The sequence below is a fragment of the Centruroides vittatus genome, unplaced genomic scaffold (genome assembly GCF_030686945.1).
Source record: "Centruroides vittatus isolate TY-2023 unplaced genomic scaffold, ASM3068694v2 contig_1079, whole genome shotgun sequence".
In the NCBI taxonomy this organism is placed as follows: Eukaryota; Metazoa; Arthropoda; class Arachnida; order Scorpiones; family Buthidae; genus Centruroides; species Centruroides vittatus.
Window position 1 is genome coordinate 303,884 of NW_027120694.1, and position 17,457 is coordinate 321,340.

A 17,457-nucleotide genomic window follows, 5' to 3' on the forward strand; every position below is an offset into this window, starting at 1 on the left:
TAAATTAGTTACATGTATATTTTATAAATAAATAATATAAATTAAATTACAAAATTAAGTTTTCCAGATTTGTAGAAACAAAGATACCCGTAAAGTAGGCCTCTTATTTCCAACACACAGCATTGCTGGCAGTTTACCATATAGTGGAAATCACACTATTACAATAGTGTTGTGTAAATTGTGGTTCCATCATGTATATTAACAAAGAGTGTATACAAGATAATTACATATTACATAATTTAGAAAGTAATGTATATATTCATATTTATCTAATGCTACAGATATGGAGCAATGCATAAAGAATTATCAATATTAAATGTGAAAACTTAAAGCTGCACAAGTGGAATATTGTTCTTTACGCCATCTTGAAGTACATCCAAAGCGATTTAAAAGTTGATTTATTGTGTCGGAAATTTCTGAACCATAAGGGAAAATCTTTTCCCTTATATCATTAGGTAGGTCTATAATAATTGGGTGAATAATCATACACCCAGTTGTCACCCGCCTAATTGTCCCCATCCCCATCAGTATACAAGGAACAATTGAGCTAAGTGGAAACATTTTCGTGGCATCTGGACTAACAAAGTGTGAACGAGTCAATATATATATGAGTGGTGGGTATTATGGAATAGTTGGGAAATATGGAATACCAAGGTTTCGGCTCTGTTTGTTGCTGTTATCACATGGGAATACTGTGAACTACTCAAGAAAGACTCCTATGATGCAGTGTAGTGAGAGTTGACCGCATGTTGTCGTACCACTCGCTACAAAGTGTGTTTTGTAATTTTCAAGAGTTTTTGCAGGTAAGTTTTCAAATGTTTTAACTTACTAGTACACATGTGACTTGAACATTGATGTTAAGCATAATGTACACACTAAAAGAATTGTAGTTTGTTATACTGTGGTTGTTTTTTAGCTGATCAGTTTAAAGGTTCATTTTCCAAGATTGCGTGTTGGGTATTATGAAATACCTAGTATTTCATAATACCTGACAAAATATACTGAATAAAAATAGTTAAAAAATGAGTTTTGAGTATAATATTGATAGCTAAACAATAATTGTTAATTATATAAATAGTAATATAGCTTAATTTAAAACCAAAGTACATTTTTTTAAAAGCTAAATCTATTGGAATGGAAGCAAAACCATAATTTTTTTGTTATTTGAAAATTAGTCTATAGTCTAGACCTACAAATCATTTGTTTTCAGATGTGTTTTGTCTATTTAAACCTAACCCCCTTAGTAGTTGCAAGAGTTTTAAATAGTGTGAAAAAAAAAAAAAAAAAAAAAAAACAGATATGCCTAGAAAGAAGGAAGATGGGGGAAAGAAGAGAAAGAAGCGAAAGCTTTGGTGTCAGACGCAGATGGCTAAGGCTATAGAAGCTGTTCGTGAGAAGATGGGGTACCTTAAGGTGTCCAAGGAATTCCAGGTTCCCAGAGCATCTCTCTTCCACCTTGTCAACAGTAAGGAGAGAAATGCAAAGGTAGCAACCTCAACTACTCTTGGCCATAAGCCAGTGTTTCCTAAAAAACTAAAAGACGAGTTACAAAAATATTTAGTTGAGATGGAGGCCATGTTCTATGGGCTCACAAAAAGGGATGTCTGCAGTCTTGCCTATCAACTTGCAGTTTACAATAACATACACAATCTATTTAAGGACGAAACTGCTGGCAAAGACTGCTTTTATGAAAAGGAACCTGAAACTTTCAGTCCGTAAACCCATAGGTAAATCTTTTGCCAGAGCCAGGGGAATTAATAAAGAAGAAATAGACAAGTTTTTTTGACCTGATCGATGTTGGTTTCAAAAAATACAACTATTCTCCTAACAGGATATTTAATGTAGATGAAACTGGTTTGTCTGTGGTTCAAAGTAAAGTTCCTCATGTAGAAGGCCTAAAAGGAAATAGACAAATTGGGTCCCTTATTCCAGCTGAAACAGGTTCTCTCATGACCATCATTCCCTGTATGAGTGCAGGTGCTGACTTTCTCTCTCTTGTAATATTCTTGAGGAAGAACATGAATGAACAACTTCTTAGAGGTGCTCCACCAGGGATCATCGCATCGTGCCACCCATATGGTTGGATATAGACAAACATTTTTACTAAATGGTTTAAATATTTCATTGCTGTAACAAAACCCTCAGCTGAATCACCTATCCTGCTTCTCCTTGACGGGCACATAACCCACAAGCGTAACATTGACATAATTAATTTAGCAAGGAAAAGTCATTACGATTTTATGTCTACACCCCACTGTTCGCATAAAATCCAACCCTTGGATAAAACCTTTATGGGTCCATTAAAGTCTCACTATAGTGAGGAAGTGAGATCTTTTTTAAGGCATAGCTCAAGGCCTTTGAGTATTTTTGATATGATGGAACTGTTTGGCAGGGTCTACCTTAAAGTACAACTTGGCGACATAGCAGTAAACAGCTTTAAAGTGACTGGTATTTATCCTGTCAATAGAAATGTTTTTAGCAGTGAAGATTTTATTGCTTCTACACTCACTGTTCTTAGGCCTCAGACTATGAGACCAACAAATGACCCTCTTCCATGTTCGTCTACAAGCTCTGATTCACCTCAACCCTGTTCTTCCAAGAGTCCTGATGTGGTTGTCCCTGATATGTCAACAAATTTTGTCCTACCCAGAGATATCACCACCACCTCCAAAAAAGCAGAAGTCAAATAAAGGCAGGAAAGCTGTATCTTCTTCTATAAAAACCTATTCCCTATATAAAAGAGAGTTAGAGGATAAACTGAAAGAAAAGGACAAAAAGAAGGAACCAGAAGCTTCAAAACAACAAAAGAAACCGAACATTCAAAGACCACCTGTTAAGAAATTAAACTTAGACCGACCTTCTAGACCTAAACCCACCAGCGATGAATCATTCCATTCTGATGTATCATCTGTAATGGACTTCGTGCCATCAACTAAAGAACCGGAAAACAAAGACGCCGAATGTATCTTCTGTAACGGAAAATTCTCCAAAGATCAACAAGGGGAAATTTGGATTCAATGCTTCAGCTGTTTTCTGTGGGCTCACCTTGACTGTACTGGAGCAGAGAAAGAAAATTATATCCGTGGCTTTTGTAAATAGACTCAAAGCAGAAATGACATGCACATAATCTTAAAAATATGGTTTTTTTTATAGTTAAAAATAACTGTTTTGTGAAGTTAATTAGTTTTTCAATATTCCATATTATCCGACTATTTCATAACCTCCATTTGTGACTTTTTTAAATAAACTTTTTTATAACAACAAAATAAATAGTATTTATTTTTACAAGTGACAGTTCGTTACAATTAGTTATAGTATATACTCATGATGATTTTGGGGATTTTTATTCAAAAACCAAACCAGTAAAGGTATTTTTAGAAATGTAAATGGTATTCCAAAATACCCTCCTCTCCTCTATATATATATATAACAACACTTAGCATAATAATAAGAATGTATATGGAATTTCCAAGACACAAGAAAGAGTAATAGCCAACAGATGTCTCCTTTTATATATATAGAATTTCAGAACGGTAAAGGAGATATCTGATATATATACAAGATAGTATATGAAGTCGAAAATGTAAATGTAATAAAAATAATGTGTGGTGTGTCTGGAATGTATATCAAAAATTTAAAAAAAAACATAGATATTGGCCTGTATATCTGAATCTAATAAATTAGTTAGGATGATATTGATAATGAAATAGGGATTTAACTAACATTTTGTTGATGTATTTTGTTTTGTGTTTTTTACATTAATTTGTACTTGCATCAACTTTATTTTACACAATGTGTAATTCAAAGCTGGAACTTATTCTAACAATAATCAATATCACACCTTACTTTATAGAAACAAAGATTTCTTCTAATAAAGACATAGGAATGTGTGATACTAATTATTGTTTTAGATTTCTTCAGTTAGAAGATATTTGAACGGAAACTATTTACACACAGTTTACTTCAGAATATGGTTATCGTAAATCACCAATAAAGTTTTAATTTGAAATATAAAAAATTCCCTTGACAGCTTCAGCAATCTGGCCATTAATACTACATTGCAATAATGTTTAGGTATGTGCTTTATAACTGACTGGAAGGAAGATACAATAGAATATACTGCATATATGTAAATAAAATGTTAAAAATAATTTAACAATTAGTTACTAAATGTGCAAGTTTTAGTTAAAATTAAAAGTATACCAATAGATCATTCATGAAATCATTATATTCCTACATATTTTACACAATATATCCAAATTAAGAATTAGAAACATCTTTAATTCAATATATTTTACAAAAGTAAAGTTAATGTTTGGATTAGACTGGATTTATTTCGTACAGAATCGACATACTACGGTCTATATATGGCAGGGGCCTTGTTTTACATGGGATATGGGATTTGTGTTTTCACTGCAAAGTAATTCTAATAGTGCACATAATGTTTTCATCGTGTAGAAAGTAATCAGCAAGTAAATATTTGCATAAGTATGTCTAGTAGAGATTTGTGTGACACCTGACGACAATATCCACATAAAACAAGACCGTATAGTACACGCCAATTTTTATAACTCGTAACGAGGTCAGACACATCACATTCGAAATCCAATCTCTCTCGGCTTCAGAGAGATCTTGTCGAACACCGACCTAGCAAATCAAGCCGAAAGTTAATTAAAATCGCCAAAATCCTTAGTTTGGATATATTGCATCGTGCAAACAAAAACCATTCAACGTAAAATATTAAAAAAATAAATTTTTATACAATCATATATACAAAATACAATAAAGTTTTTTTGTTTTCTTTTTTTTTTATTGACATTTTTCAATTTTAACATTGTCAAAAAGGCGTTTGATATGAATTACAATTATAGCAACGTAGGAATTAATAAAACATCACAATGTTGCAAAATAATAATAAAGCAGTATAATATTGAAATACATTCAAAACAAAAAAAAACTCATTTTGTTTTTATAATAGTACAATTTTTATTTTTTTTGCACTTCTACAGTTTTGTCACCACTAAATGATGATAGTTCTCTTTATATATATCACAAGATGAAGTTTTTAATTTAAAAAAAAAAAAATATAACAACACTTAGCATAATAATCAGAATGTCCTTTCAGTACACAACATACCGAGGTAGGTCTAATATATCACTTTTTTATTTTTTTTTTTTAAGTTATATGCAGTCTAGACTAACCATTCTCCAGAATGAATAAATGCAACATGTACTTCCGACCACTGACGAGATGATATAGTTTTACGTCCGTTTAGTTTTGTACAGTTCTTTCACAAAAAGTTACGCTCTTGTAAAATATTTTTATCGTGAAAACGGAGTTTGTCTTAGCTAAAAAGAATTCCCCCACCTAATATATCCAAACGTAATGGAATAAATACCGTCCGCAAATGGGATACAGTTTAATTCTTATATCAAAGAATACTATATATAAATTCCATACACTCGTGTGTATAATACTGCTCATCTCACACTCGATCTGTGACTGTCAGACAGCTCAAAATTTAAAAATACACAAAACTGTTGACTAACACTCACATAGTTTTATATATAATTTTTTTTTATGGTATCAAATATACCATTTAAACTTTACTGGTATGTTACAAACTATTCCAAAACCCAGTATCTATTCGGAGATCATTTTCAGGAATGTTTTCTTAATACACTTTTTAAAAGAAAAAAAAAAAACAAAAAACAAATCACGCACTCACATATACACGTATATATACATATATATATATAATAAAAAATTACACACATATATATGTATGTATATATAATCCAATAGCACAATTAAAAATGATTGGGCTTTAGTGCAACAATCAGAAAAGCTATATAAATGGCAGTGTTCATCAAACTGATTATTACATCCCCAAAAAACTATAGATGCATCGACAAATTAAAGATGACAACGACGATATAACATCCGATAATAATACAGAATAGAAAGTAATTACTTAATAGTAAAAAGGCACAAATATCGTTTCTATTATACAAAGCCTACACTATACGAATATCGATCGTATGAAAAAAGATTGATTTAAATGCATGGAAACGAAAAATGCGTGACATTTCGGACAGGAAATTTCCCCAAACGAACGGTAGAAATGCACCACAGAGACATCGAGCATGGAGTTTACAGTTGTCTTTAAAAAAAAAAAAAAAGGAAAAGAAACAACAATCAAGCTTCGTCAAGCGTAATATACTATTATTTACAACTCTTATCTAATCGTCGTGTTATCGCCATATACTGGCAACCTTTAATAAATAATTTATGAACTTTAAAAGTTACAAATATGTAGACAAGCATTATGATGCTATGCAAGAAAATCCAACAAACCATATGCAGACACCTATATATGCTAAACTCCATGTGACCATTTTCAATGGTTATTTTTTTTATATTATTACTGTTCTTTCCTTAATTTATAACAAATTGCACATTGTAATGAATTATTTGTTAACAATTTACAGTTTTAATTTAGAATTAATAATAAAAAAACAAATCCAAGTTGTTTTTTCTTTTGATTTTAAACAGGAACATAAATTAATTTTTACTTGTATCATCATTCCAAAAACAAATACTAAGGATAGTTACTAAGCTAACTTCGTTTGAAAGGTCGGGCATCACTAAAACTCTTTTGAAAACTTAACCTCCTTTAGGGACAACATGATTAGGAATATGTTATTCCAAATTTTATGACCAGGCCTGAGATTATGAATCCCAATATTAGTCACATTATAGCACCAGTATTATGGCCGTAACATCTTTAAAAAGACGAGGCCTACAAAAACTTCCAATATAATGCATGTTCTCTTTATAATAATATCAACTTTCGAGTGAGAAATTACAATTTCTCAATATTTATACAATCTATACTCACGTCATTATAAACAATAACAGTCACATGATAAAACTACCAACTTCTTTTTTTTTTATATTAACATCGAGAAATAGTGAAATACAAGACAACAATATTCAGTTAATAACCTCAAAACTTTTCTATAATATGTAAATCTTTCTAAGAAAAACTAAAAAATGAAGATATCATTGGGAAAAGTGTTTCATACGAAAGCATTTCATTCGTACGAGGATTCCATTTCATACGAAAGTAATCCTCGTAGATTCTGTAATAAAAGTCATGCAGTGGTTTTATACGTTAAATTATCATCTTTCTACGAAAGATTAGTATCAGATTTTTGAATTTTCGTGAGCCCCCAAATTGGCAATCGTCTTCTTTATCCGGAGTGCGGTTAAACGAGCCGCCGGGTTATGATACCAGCATTCTTTCATAATTTTTGACATGACTCTCAGAGCCTATTTGGATAAGAATAAATGAATATTTCAAATATCAAAATTAAAAATGTGCAAATTAGTGACTCACCTCACAAGACTGCCATCTATTAGGAATCGCTGGTCTCTGTTTGTCCACGCAAACCACTTTCTTCATTTCTTCGATTGTAGGATCGGGTGCAACCATATCGTAATAAGGTAACTGATAACCTTCATAAATACCTGTAAATAACAATTGTAATTAATCGGTATTTACTTTAATTTACGAGTGTCTGCAGTAAATTTCGGAAACTTACCCCCTATATCACAACAACGTGCAATTTCCCAAAGAACGAGTCCGAGGGCGTATATATCTGCTCTCTTGAACGAATCAAAATGATTTGTGTTGATCGTCTCTCCCAATACTTCCGGAGCAAGATATCTCTTGGTACCCACTCTCGGATTCGGCGGAATATCCACGGAGTTTGTCACGGAATCGAATCTCACCGCTAACCCTAAATCAGCAATGGCACATTCTTTACTGGCTTTTACTAAAATGTTCTTGCTTTTTAGATCACGATGAGCGATAGCCGGTTTCCCTAAATAATGGAATTATTATTATTATTATTATTATTATTAATATAAGAAATTTCTTTAATACTTTTGCGCAACCAACCAACCTTGTGTACTCATAATTTCCATATGAAGATGAGCTAATCCATTTGCAATCGAATAAGTCATCTTGCACATGGTAGCGATATCGACTGTTGTTCTGTTCAAGTAATCAAATAAGGAACCGTTCATATGATAATCGGTTATTAACCACAATTGTGTCCAAGTACCATTATCTGCAAATAGAAAATAAACAACAATTCAATAAAATAAATGTTAAGCTAATAACTTATAGATAAAATTTTACATTTCCGTAAATCTATTCCAGAAAATTTTTATATATAAAAATTAACAGCATAAATGTTAAAGTTTAAAGTAGAGTTATCAAAGTGAATGTAAAAATACATAAAAATACATTTTAATTAAGAACTAGCAGTATAATAATAATGAGCAATTATTTATTGTGACATCATTACAATGCTAGGTTGCAATTTTTCGTCACAATGCTCTCAATTTCAGTAGCGTCCTACCCCTGTACATCCCACTTTTCCTGTTAACAATGGAGTCATTTCGGTCATCTATCTAAAATTTTTGAATTGAAATAGCACGATTTCCAATCCAAACCAGAAGTTTAATTGGGAGTTATGGTTAATCGGGACCTCGTGCCACTAAGCTCTCCATATCTGGTTTCGACTGTCGTCAATCTAACTCCGTTCTCGAGATTAATGAAGCCAGACAGACGGACGCAAGTTGGAATTTATAGGTCTACAATTTTTGAAAACTGCATCCTGATATGCCTTAGTGGAAACAATGCACTAAGAGAATTCTATGTTTTTGCTATTCCATCATATAACAGCAGAAATATCTTAGAATTTAAAAAGATAGACAAATTTTGTAGTTAAATAATTTAATTTCATCTTTGGTATTACAACAAAGAAAGATGAACGTTCTGTTTTACATAGAAAATGGATATGCAATTTCTATTTTAGAACATTAGTATCTTATCCGCTTTCTACTCAAACTTAAGTTTAATCTTTCTTATTGTAGTTCTGATAATATATTTTTAAAATTTCAGAATAATTTCAATACCATTGATTGTTTAAGTTCACTTTTTCTCATGTAGCATAACATTTTAAGGTTTGAAAAAATTCATTTTCTTTATGTATAGTTGCTTAATTATAAAGCAATAGATTTGAACATTGTTCTGTTTGTTAAGTACTTGGCTCTGCACGCCCAAAAACAAAGAAAAGAAAAAATAAAAAATAAATAATATGCCAAATACACCTTGCTTTTTACTTCTTTCTCACTAATAATAATATTTACTAATTTTACCTACAAGCTACAAACTTTTATTGTGTCCAAGTACCATTATCTGCAAATAGAAAATAAACAACAAATAAACAAATTCAATAAAGATGCTGATTATTTTCTTCCAGAATATCCTAAATTAATTATTAAATTTAATAAGAGATGGCACGTAATGCCTACCTCTAGTACCATATTTAGAATTTAATTGATGATAATAGCCCAACTTAATCCGGCAGTAGTTTGGCACATTACTAGAAATAGTTATGTGAAATCGCCAAATTTTTCTAGTTTAGACTTTATAATAAGTAGAAAAATACACTTTTCCGGCATGAGACAAAAGCAAAGATTCCTTGTTCCAAAGTATTGCCACCAGAGAAATGTAAACCACAAAGATGGTAATTGGAGCGTTCTAAGGACTATACACAGGCTATTCTATTACTTTTGAATCAAATTTAAGTCTACACTGAACTATGGAGTTGCATCATCAATGTATCAGGCATGTCTATTTTTGTCAAAACTTTCCAGGCTTTTTCCTACCTAATGGCACATCAAAGTTTATCCAATAGCTCACAATATAAATATACATTAATTGTTTCTTCATTGTTTAAAAATATGAATGGATTGCAAAGAAATTCTGTTAAAAAGCCTGCCGTTATTTTCGGCAGACAGTGACCAAAAGTGACACGGAGTCGTGGACTCTTTTTTAGACTCGGATGTAATGCAATTTACCCAAGTTTTGTCCCTGATAACTAAGTCCTCTAAAAAATTTTCTTCACTGCAGAAAACTTTGCAAACTGAGTCACATTCAACACGACCCATGATTTGTGTTGAAGTGTTTTGGAACTCGGCATGCACACAATTTTTTGGTATCTTCGCAAACAACTCTATGGCTCATTGACTTTGGATTTTTAGGACGTCGCCCAACTCCCTTATTTTTAACCTCTCACCTCTTTATCTCAGAAACTTGAATTCATCGTCGAATTGAGAATAATACACAAGATCAAAGTTTTAATGATATGGAGAAATCTAATTACGGAATGCAATTCTATTTTTGAAAATAGCTGAAGCATTTTTAAATATTTGGAATGCCAAATGACTTATTTTACAAAACAAATCAAGCACATTTCCGCAGAGATGACCACATCCTAGCATGAGCCATTTGGATGTTCAATAATTAAAAAAGCTGTGATAAAAATGGAGGAAAAAATTATTTTACCATACTTTTGGAACAAACTTAAATGACAAAATCTTTATCTGTATCATAATTATAAAATATATTTAAGTTTTATAAATTGGTTCACCAATTTAGTTTAAAATTATCTTTTTAGAAGACAATCAAGCATAACTACTGCATGAAAATCACTTTATAATATCCTAAACCAGTGGTTCCCAAAGTGGGTACTACCGCCCCCCCCGTGGGCGGTGAGTAAATCTAGGGGGGCACTGGAGGCAGGGTACTGAACGGTGACCAAAGGCATAAGTTGGGGTCACTGACAGCCATTCCCTTCCCTCTATTAAATGGATAAGAGGAAACATCGCGTTTAATGGTTTCCAGATGTTGAGAACAATGTAAGGTAAGGGCACAAAGTGTGAGATTCATAGAAAAGTTTTCCTAAGAATATTTCCAATCCTTTCTCACACAAGAGAAAATGGGTTAGGGGGCGGTGGATATAACTTTATGGAACAAAGGGGGCGGTGGATTGAAAAAGTTTGGGAATCACTGTCCTAAACAGAAATGGCATTACATGCAAAAGCTTAACATCAAGTTGTTGAAATTCTCATTCAATTTTAACTGTAAAGTATAAAACATAACTACAAATACATTAGATAATTATGTATATGCAAGCATGTTTGATGAAAATTATTGTATGAGTTATTGCTGAAAATTATAACTTCATTTTCTTTTAGGCAAAGAGAAGAAACAGGGAAAAAGTATGTTCTTTTTCTGTTTTTCATTGGAAATGTGGGTGCCGGGAGGCGGACGGAGTCTCGTTCCTCCTTTTTTCGGCTTACAAGTCCGTTAGACCTGCCCACGTCAAGATGGCGGTTCTGAAGTGTTACGCGTTACGCGTTTTTAGGCGAGTGGAGGAAGTGGATGAGTCCGACGATAGAGCGGCGGTGACGATACCCGAATAAAAGACATAGCCAATGGATAATAACAACAACAAAAATTTATTTAAGCTAACGATATAATTACAGAAGAAGCGCGCGACAGTCGCCTCTTTTCGGATCCACGGAGGGAGAGTGTACATAAATTTGGGTCATACCTCGTGATCCGGGTCGGTCCTCATAGTCAACGTATTCCGTCGATTTCGGGTGGTTTCCCTCGATATTGCGCACACACACAGTCAAATTGACAGAACGTAACCGGCCCCCCTGTTTTCCCTCGTCGCCCTTTTATCCTCTCGGTCACGTTATTCCGTTTCGCCAACTCGCGTTTTTCAACTCTTGTTCCTCCTGATTCATATTTTCTCCATGGGAACCAAGCAATAAAATAATTTTATTATTAACGGCTTGGTTCCGGCGGGTTCGAATTTTCACAGAAAGTTTGAGAGCTATTTTGTTTTACTGTATGTACCTGACATGGGCAAATGCGGCTCTTTTTGAGTTACATGCGGCTCTTGCTGAAAGTGTTAATTTCTTTATTATTATTATTATTATTATTACAATTTTATTTTTATAATTTTGTGAAAATATGTTTATTAAAAAAATTTAATATTTGTTTTATATTATATTCGTATTATATAATAAAATCGTGCGCCTTACCATACTATTCGCCACAACAGTACAGAACTGCGGCTCCCGTGCATTTTGCAAAACCTACATTTCGGCTCCCACTGAACTCTTGCTTGCCCACCTCTGGTATATACAATAACTTTGTTTACTATTGTATTTGATAAGCATCTCTTTTGAGTTTTGTTAAACACATTGTTTAAATTTTATTGTTTTGTATGTATTTTGAAGCTTTAAGGGTAAACAATGCTTTTTTTAAAACTAATCAAAACTAGCTTTGATTTATGTTTTTAATATATTAAAAGTTGCTAGCACTTATCTTGGAAGTGAGTGTTATAAACTGCATATCAGTTTGTTAAACAGTAAGTACAACACCTTATTGAATGCCTTAATAAATTTATTGGGGAATGTGTTGTCAGTTGAAGACCAAATGACAATACAACAATCCAGTGGTTTTCACTGGAGTGCTATAAAATAGTGCAAGCAGCACCATGTATTACTGAAAGTTCAAAAACGCAGTAACTCTTCTTGCAGTGTCTCTACTTCTGTATCAGTTTAAATATTACAAAGTTGGGGTGTCACTATTAAAAAATGGTTAAAAACACTACAGTAATCAATTAATGGCTGAATGTTTGTAAAATATAAAATAATCCTAGACCAAATGGCTCTGCCGTGTCACTATAGAATAGCATGTCTAATTGAAAGTTGTTTTATGAAATTGTCTACAGATATTTCAATTAGCATTCCTAATTATAATTCGGAATTGTATATCAGGCTATATTATTTATAAATATTGTAATATTGCCTAATTATAAAATAGGAGACAAACTGCTTAAATTGCATTGTGACAGGAATACAAAATGGCCACAAAATGACAATTCTTTTTTTTTTTAAAGAATAAAACAAGGAAAAATAATTGAATATATAATATCATATGCTAAAATAAACATAAAAATTTTATCTTATGTTAATGATATCCAATGACACAAACTGAGTGATCGATTCTCAAACCTATTCACTATAAAAAAACTAAAATTGACAGACTACTTCTAAACAGTTCTCTGACAGTTTTTACGTACAGAAGAGGAGGTAATTCTCTTTTTTCTACATAATTCTCAGAAACTTGAGCTTTCAGTATACAAGTTCAACATTACACTGCAAAACACCAGGATGTGTAAAATACTGTACTCTTAGAACCTATAACCGGTGTGATATAAAAAAACAAAGGATGCAAATCACCACAAATGTTTTCGAACCGTTGGCAGTTCTTCCTCAGCTGTGAGACTGAATTACTGATGGGACAGAGCGAACCGTTAAAGGAAATTTGAGAAACAATTATAAGGTGTTACATGAGACGCGTGTGTGTTTGTCTAGTTGACCTACCATAACCTTAAAGTTCGGAGTCCATCAAGGAGTTCCATCAGGCGAAAGGTGTTTGTTGTGTGATCGTACACACTACGTCACACAACAAACACCTTAAGTGGCCTGAGGCAATTCAAATCTACAAATCGTCCCTCAATGAGAACTGCATCAATTTTAAGGATGAGTTGGTTCTGTCGACAGCATGGCAGGCATTGATGGACTCCGAACTTTAAGGTCATGGTAGGTCAACTAGAACAACACACACGTCTCATGTAACACCTTATAATTGTTTCTCAAATTTCCTTTAACAATCCGCTCTGTCCCATCAGTAATTCAGTCTCACAGCTGAGGAAGAACTGCCAATGATTCGAAAACGTTTGTGGTGATTTGCATCCTTTGTTTTTTTTATATCACACCAGTTATAGGTTCTAAGAGTGCAGTATACAAGTTAAAATAGTACTGTCAAATAATAACTAAGTAAAGTATGAATTGATGCATAAAAAATGAATAAGAAAGAACTAGAATATACATTATATGTAATGTGCACACACTTTTGATAATATCAGAAAAAAAAGAAATCATAAAGGCAAATGAATATGTCTACAGCACACGAAGAATAAATTTCTCACATTTTTTAAAGATGCTCAAGTAAGTTTAGACAAAGAAAAAGCCATTTGATAAGTTGCAGATCGAAACTGGCAGATAACCTGTATCGTTGCATAACCCGAACCTGCTTTCAAATTGACTTTTAAATACTGTAATTTGATGCCGACAACCTTCAGGTTACCTCATCAATTATAGTATTTAGAACGAATTCATTTGCTTACTTGTTTTATCTACCTAACAATTCAATTTATATTGAAACATCTGAATAAATTTATGAGAATATTTATCAAGTTATATGAAAAAATGTTAGGGAAAATTTTTAAACATATGAAGCATGCACTCGCTAATCCAAACTAACTGATGTACAAGCAAACGATTCCTTTTTTCTAGCATAAGTTTTCATTCATTTGGTTTTGCATCCTGCAAATTAATAATAATCCAAAATCTAAAGTTATTACAATTAAAAACAGATTCCTAACTAACAGAGATTTGTAGTAAAGCAAATCGGTTAACTCATAGCTTATCATCATTAAGAAAACATAGTAAATAAATAAATATCTAAAAGGTTTAGAAGATCAGTGGCTTCAAAATACAGAATGTTGGCAGATGCTCAACTCAAACCTTGCCAAATTTTAAACAGTAAACTAAGTATCTAGGGAGAAAAGGGACAGAATAATTATATACACTTAAAATCTTATTTAAAAAAATTTTATTTACAAGGGTAGAGAATTTATAACATATTATAAATTCAGATATTTTAAAGCATAAAGGCTAAAAAAGCTAATTAGAACTTATCAACACTTATTGTAATTCAAATAACAGATTTTGAATATTTATTGAAAATATTTAGGTCAGATATTATTTATTTATATATATCCAAAGTTTTATTTTTTATACTTCTGCTTGTATATGCAAAGTCAAGCATTTCATTTGCATATAGATCAGTTTTATGCAAATTTGTATCTCTTGCGATTAAAAAATTTCACTTGCTAACAAAGTCATTTTTTCTCCAAGTAAATGGAATGCAATTTACATAAAACTGATATATGCAAAACTAAAACAAAACAAAAATATAAAATCTGATTCAAAAAATTAAATGAATTATTGGTAATATAAAATATATATATATACACACTTGAAAATCGATAGAAAATTTTCCGGGGAGCAAAGCTTGGAGACAAATAATCAAATATAAATTAATGTAATTTATATTATTATAGAACACAGTACAGGTACTCCTCACTGTACAACCTATCTGCTTAACGACCACTCACACTTACGAACAATTGAGTTTCGACCTGCAATTCGGGGAATCCCCTTTTTTCAGCTTGAGTGTCGGTCTGTGGCAAATGGTGAACTAAGCGTACTATAATAGGCTTGTGCGTACTATAACTGTCTTATAGTACTATAATAGGCTAATAGCGTACTATAATAGTCTTTTTATGAATAAATTTGAAGTTTGTTGCATAATTTGTATAATTTTACAACAATTCTATATTCCCGGTGCAAGCTCCTCGCTTAACGACGTAGTCGTCGGAACGGAACTCGGTCGTAAAGTGAGGAGTACCTGTATTGCATCGAAGTATCCCATGGTGAAAGGTGTAAGGTTACGTATCTCGATCACTTTTACGATTGTAATTTAAGAAATTTTTTACTTGTTCCATGAGATGGTAAATGCTTGTTTGCCTCTTCTGCAGACACCCATGTATATACATATATACATATTATTTAAATGGCATTATAAAGAATTCTAATAATTTTTAAAATATATTTATAGAGTACATCACCGTCAACATTTGTTTTTAGTAAGTGTATGTAACTGTCCTGAAACTGTATAAGAAATATCTTATTTTCATAAAATTACTTACAGTTTAGAAAAATTGCAATTAATGTAAGTTCCTGTAAAACTGAAATGAATGTTAAAAACTAATCATCAGTATAATTTATTTTCCATGTATGAAAAACTTAACTTTGCATGCGCACAATTTTTTTTAGTTTATTACTACGTATTTAAATGCACTCGAGATACAACCGAGTACATTCACATACCTAATGTATAAATATTTCATTTATTCAATGCTATGCTATTTTTATTCCCAAGAGTTCAGAGGAGGAGGAAGAGAATGAAGTAGATAAAATGTAATTGATTTCATATAACTGTAAACAATGTTAGTGTTCATTGTATCTTCTTTGTTTAGCCTTTAGTAAATTGAGTTCATGAATCTTTTGTCTTGATGAAGTCAATTAAGCAGATTCTATGTTAAGTATGTAGAATATATATAAATCAACTTGACAAGTAGAAATGGGTAAACGAGAAAAACAAAAATATGTTGGAACAAATTTTCGTATTTATTATTTAAAATAAATAATAAAAATCTACGCTACAACATATAATTGGATTAATAATTAACAGACCAGATATAACATGAAGATATTCCTGTAATTATACAAATAGAACTTTACTAAGTAGGCTAAATAGTTTAACAATCAAACAAAGCTAACACGGAAAGATGTGGGGGAAAAGACTCAGAAACTAACTGTAAATCTTTTCTGTGTGCCTTTAAATATGTATGAAGGTCTCTATGTATATGTTATTTGAGAGAAAACAAAGTTGTTCTTATACAGTCTACAATTATGGTAATATACAAATGGAAAAGTTTGTTCTTATCTTGTTATATTCCACTAAAATAAATGAAGAAAGAAATCAAAATGAAAAATTAATAATTTAGACTTTTCCAAAGACTTGTTTTCCAAGACATATAGAATAAAAAATGAAATTAAATTTGCACTATTAACATAATCACATCAATCAAGACTTCAAAAATTAATATAATACTCCAGCATATTAGGCAACTTAGATTATAACAGTTGCATCCAATGGGGTTTGATAGCACAGATGGGGGAACAATACTCGAATCATTCTATCAATTACAAATTATGGGAGGCTCAATCAGCAATGAAGTTTTCTTAGAAAACAGCAAAGATGTGTTAAAATAGTAACCATTATTAAAAATCTTTACATTTAATTTACATTGGCAAATCAATGCAATTCTCTTATAAGCCAAAGCAAGTTGATATGCACGAGAGAATGCTCTTATAAGCAAAGTAGGATATTTCAAAAAATGCAAAAACAAGAAATTTTCATACAGAAGTACCTAAATAATAATTTGCAAGGAAATACAGTACAATCACTTCTATCTGAAAGTGACTTTTTGTGTTCTTTAAAAGTGACATTCAAGTCTTCAGTTATATTGCATTTGGCTGACTAAAGTATGTGAGACTAGTTTGTGTGATTTATATTCATCTATTGTAATTTTATACTGTGTATTTTTACATCTTATTACATTGATATGGACATCAAGAAATGTAAATGATCTATTGTATTCCCATTTTTCTGTTAAATTCTTCTTGTAAAACATGGTAATTTAAAAGTTTTTAATCCTGTTATTCAAAGACAACAGTAGCAATTGTTTCACACCTTCTCTGTAGTTCTTTCAATATTTTGTCCACTTTCAGTGTTCAAGTTGCATTGTGTTCTTTTTCTA

General features: G+C 31.7%; 1 protein-coding gene across 1 annotated transcript in view; it reads right to left on the reverse strand.

The window, feature by feature from the left end:
• Positions 1-6,170: 6,170 nt before the first annotated feature.
• Positions 6,171-17,457, reverse strand: part of LOC136974426 (TGF-beta receptor type-1-like) — a 60,633-nt gene continuing 49,346 nt past the window's right edge. Inside the window, exons 7-10 of the mRNA XM_067269306.1 lie at positions 7,972-8,139; positions 7,609-7,890; positions 7,404-7,534; positions 6,171-7,336 (exon numbers count right to left, since the gene is read on the reverse strand). Of these exons, the coding sequence (XP_067125407.1) occupies positions 7,211-7,336; positions 7,404-7,534; positions 7,609-7,890; positions 7,972-8,139 (707 nt within the window). The 3' untranslated portion in view covers positions 6,171-7,210. The remainder of the gene's footprint in view (positions 7,337-7,403; positions 7,535-7,608; positions 7,891-7,971; positions 8,140-17,457) is intronic.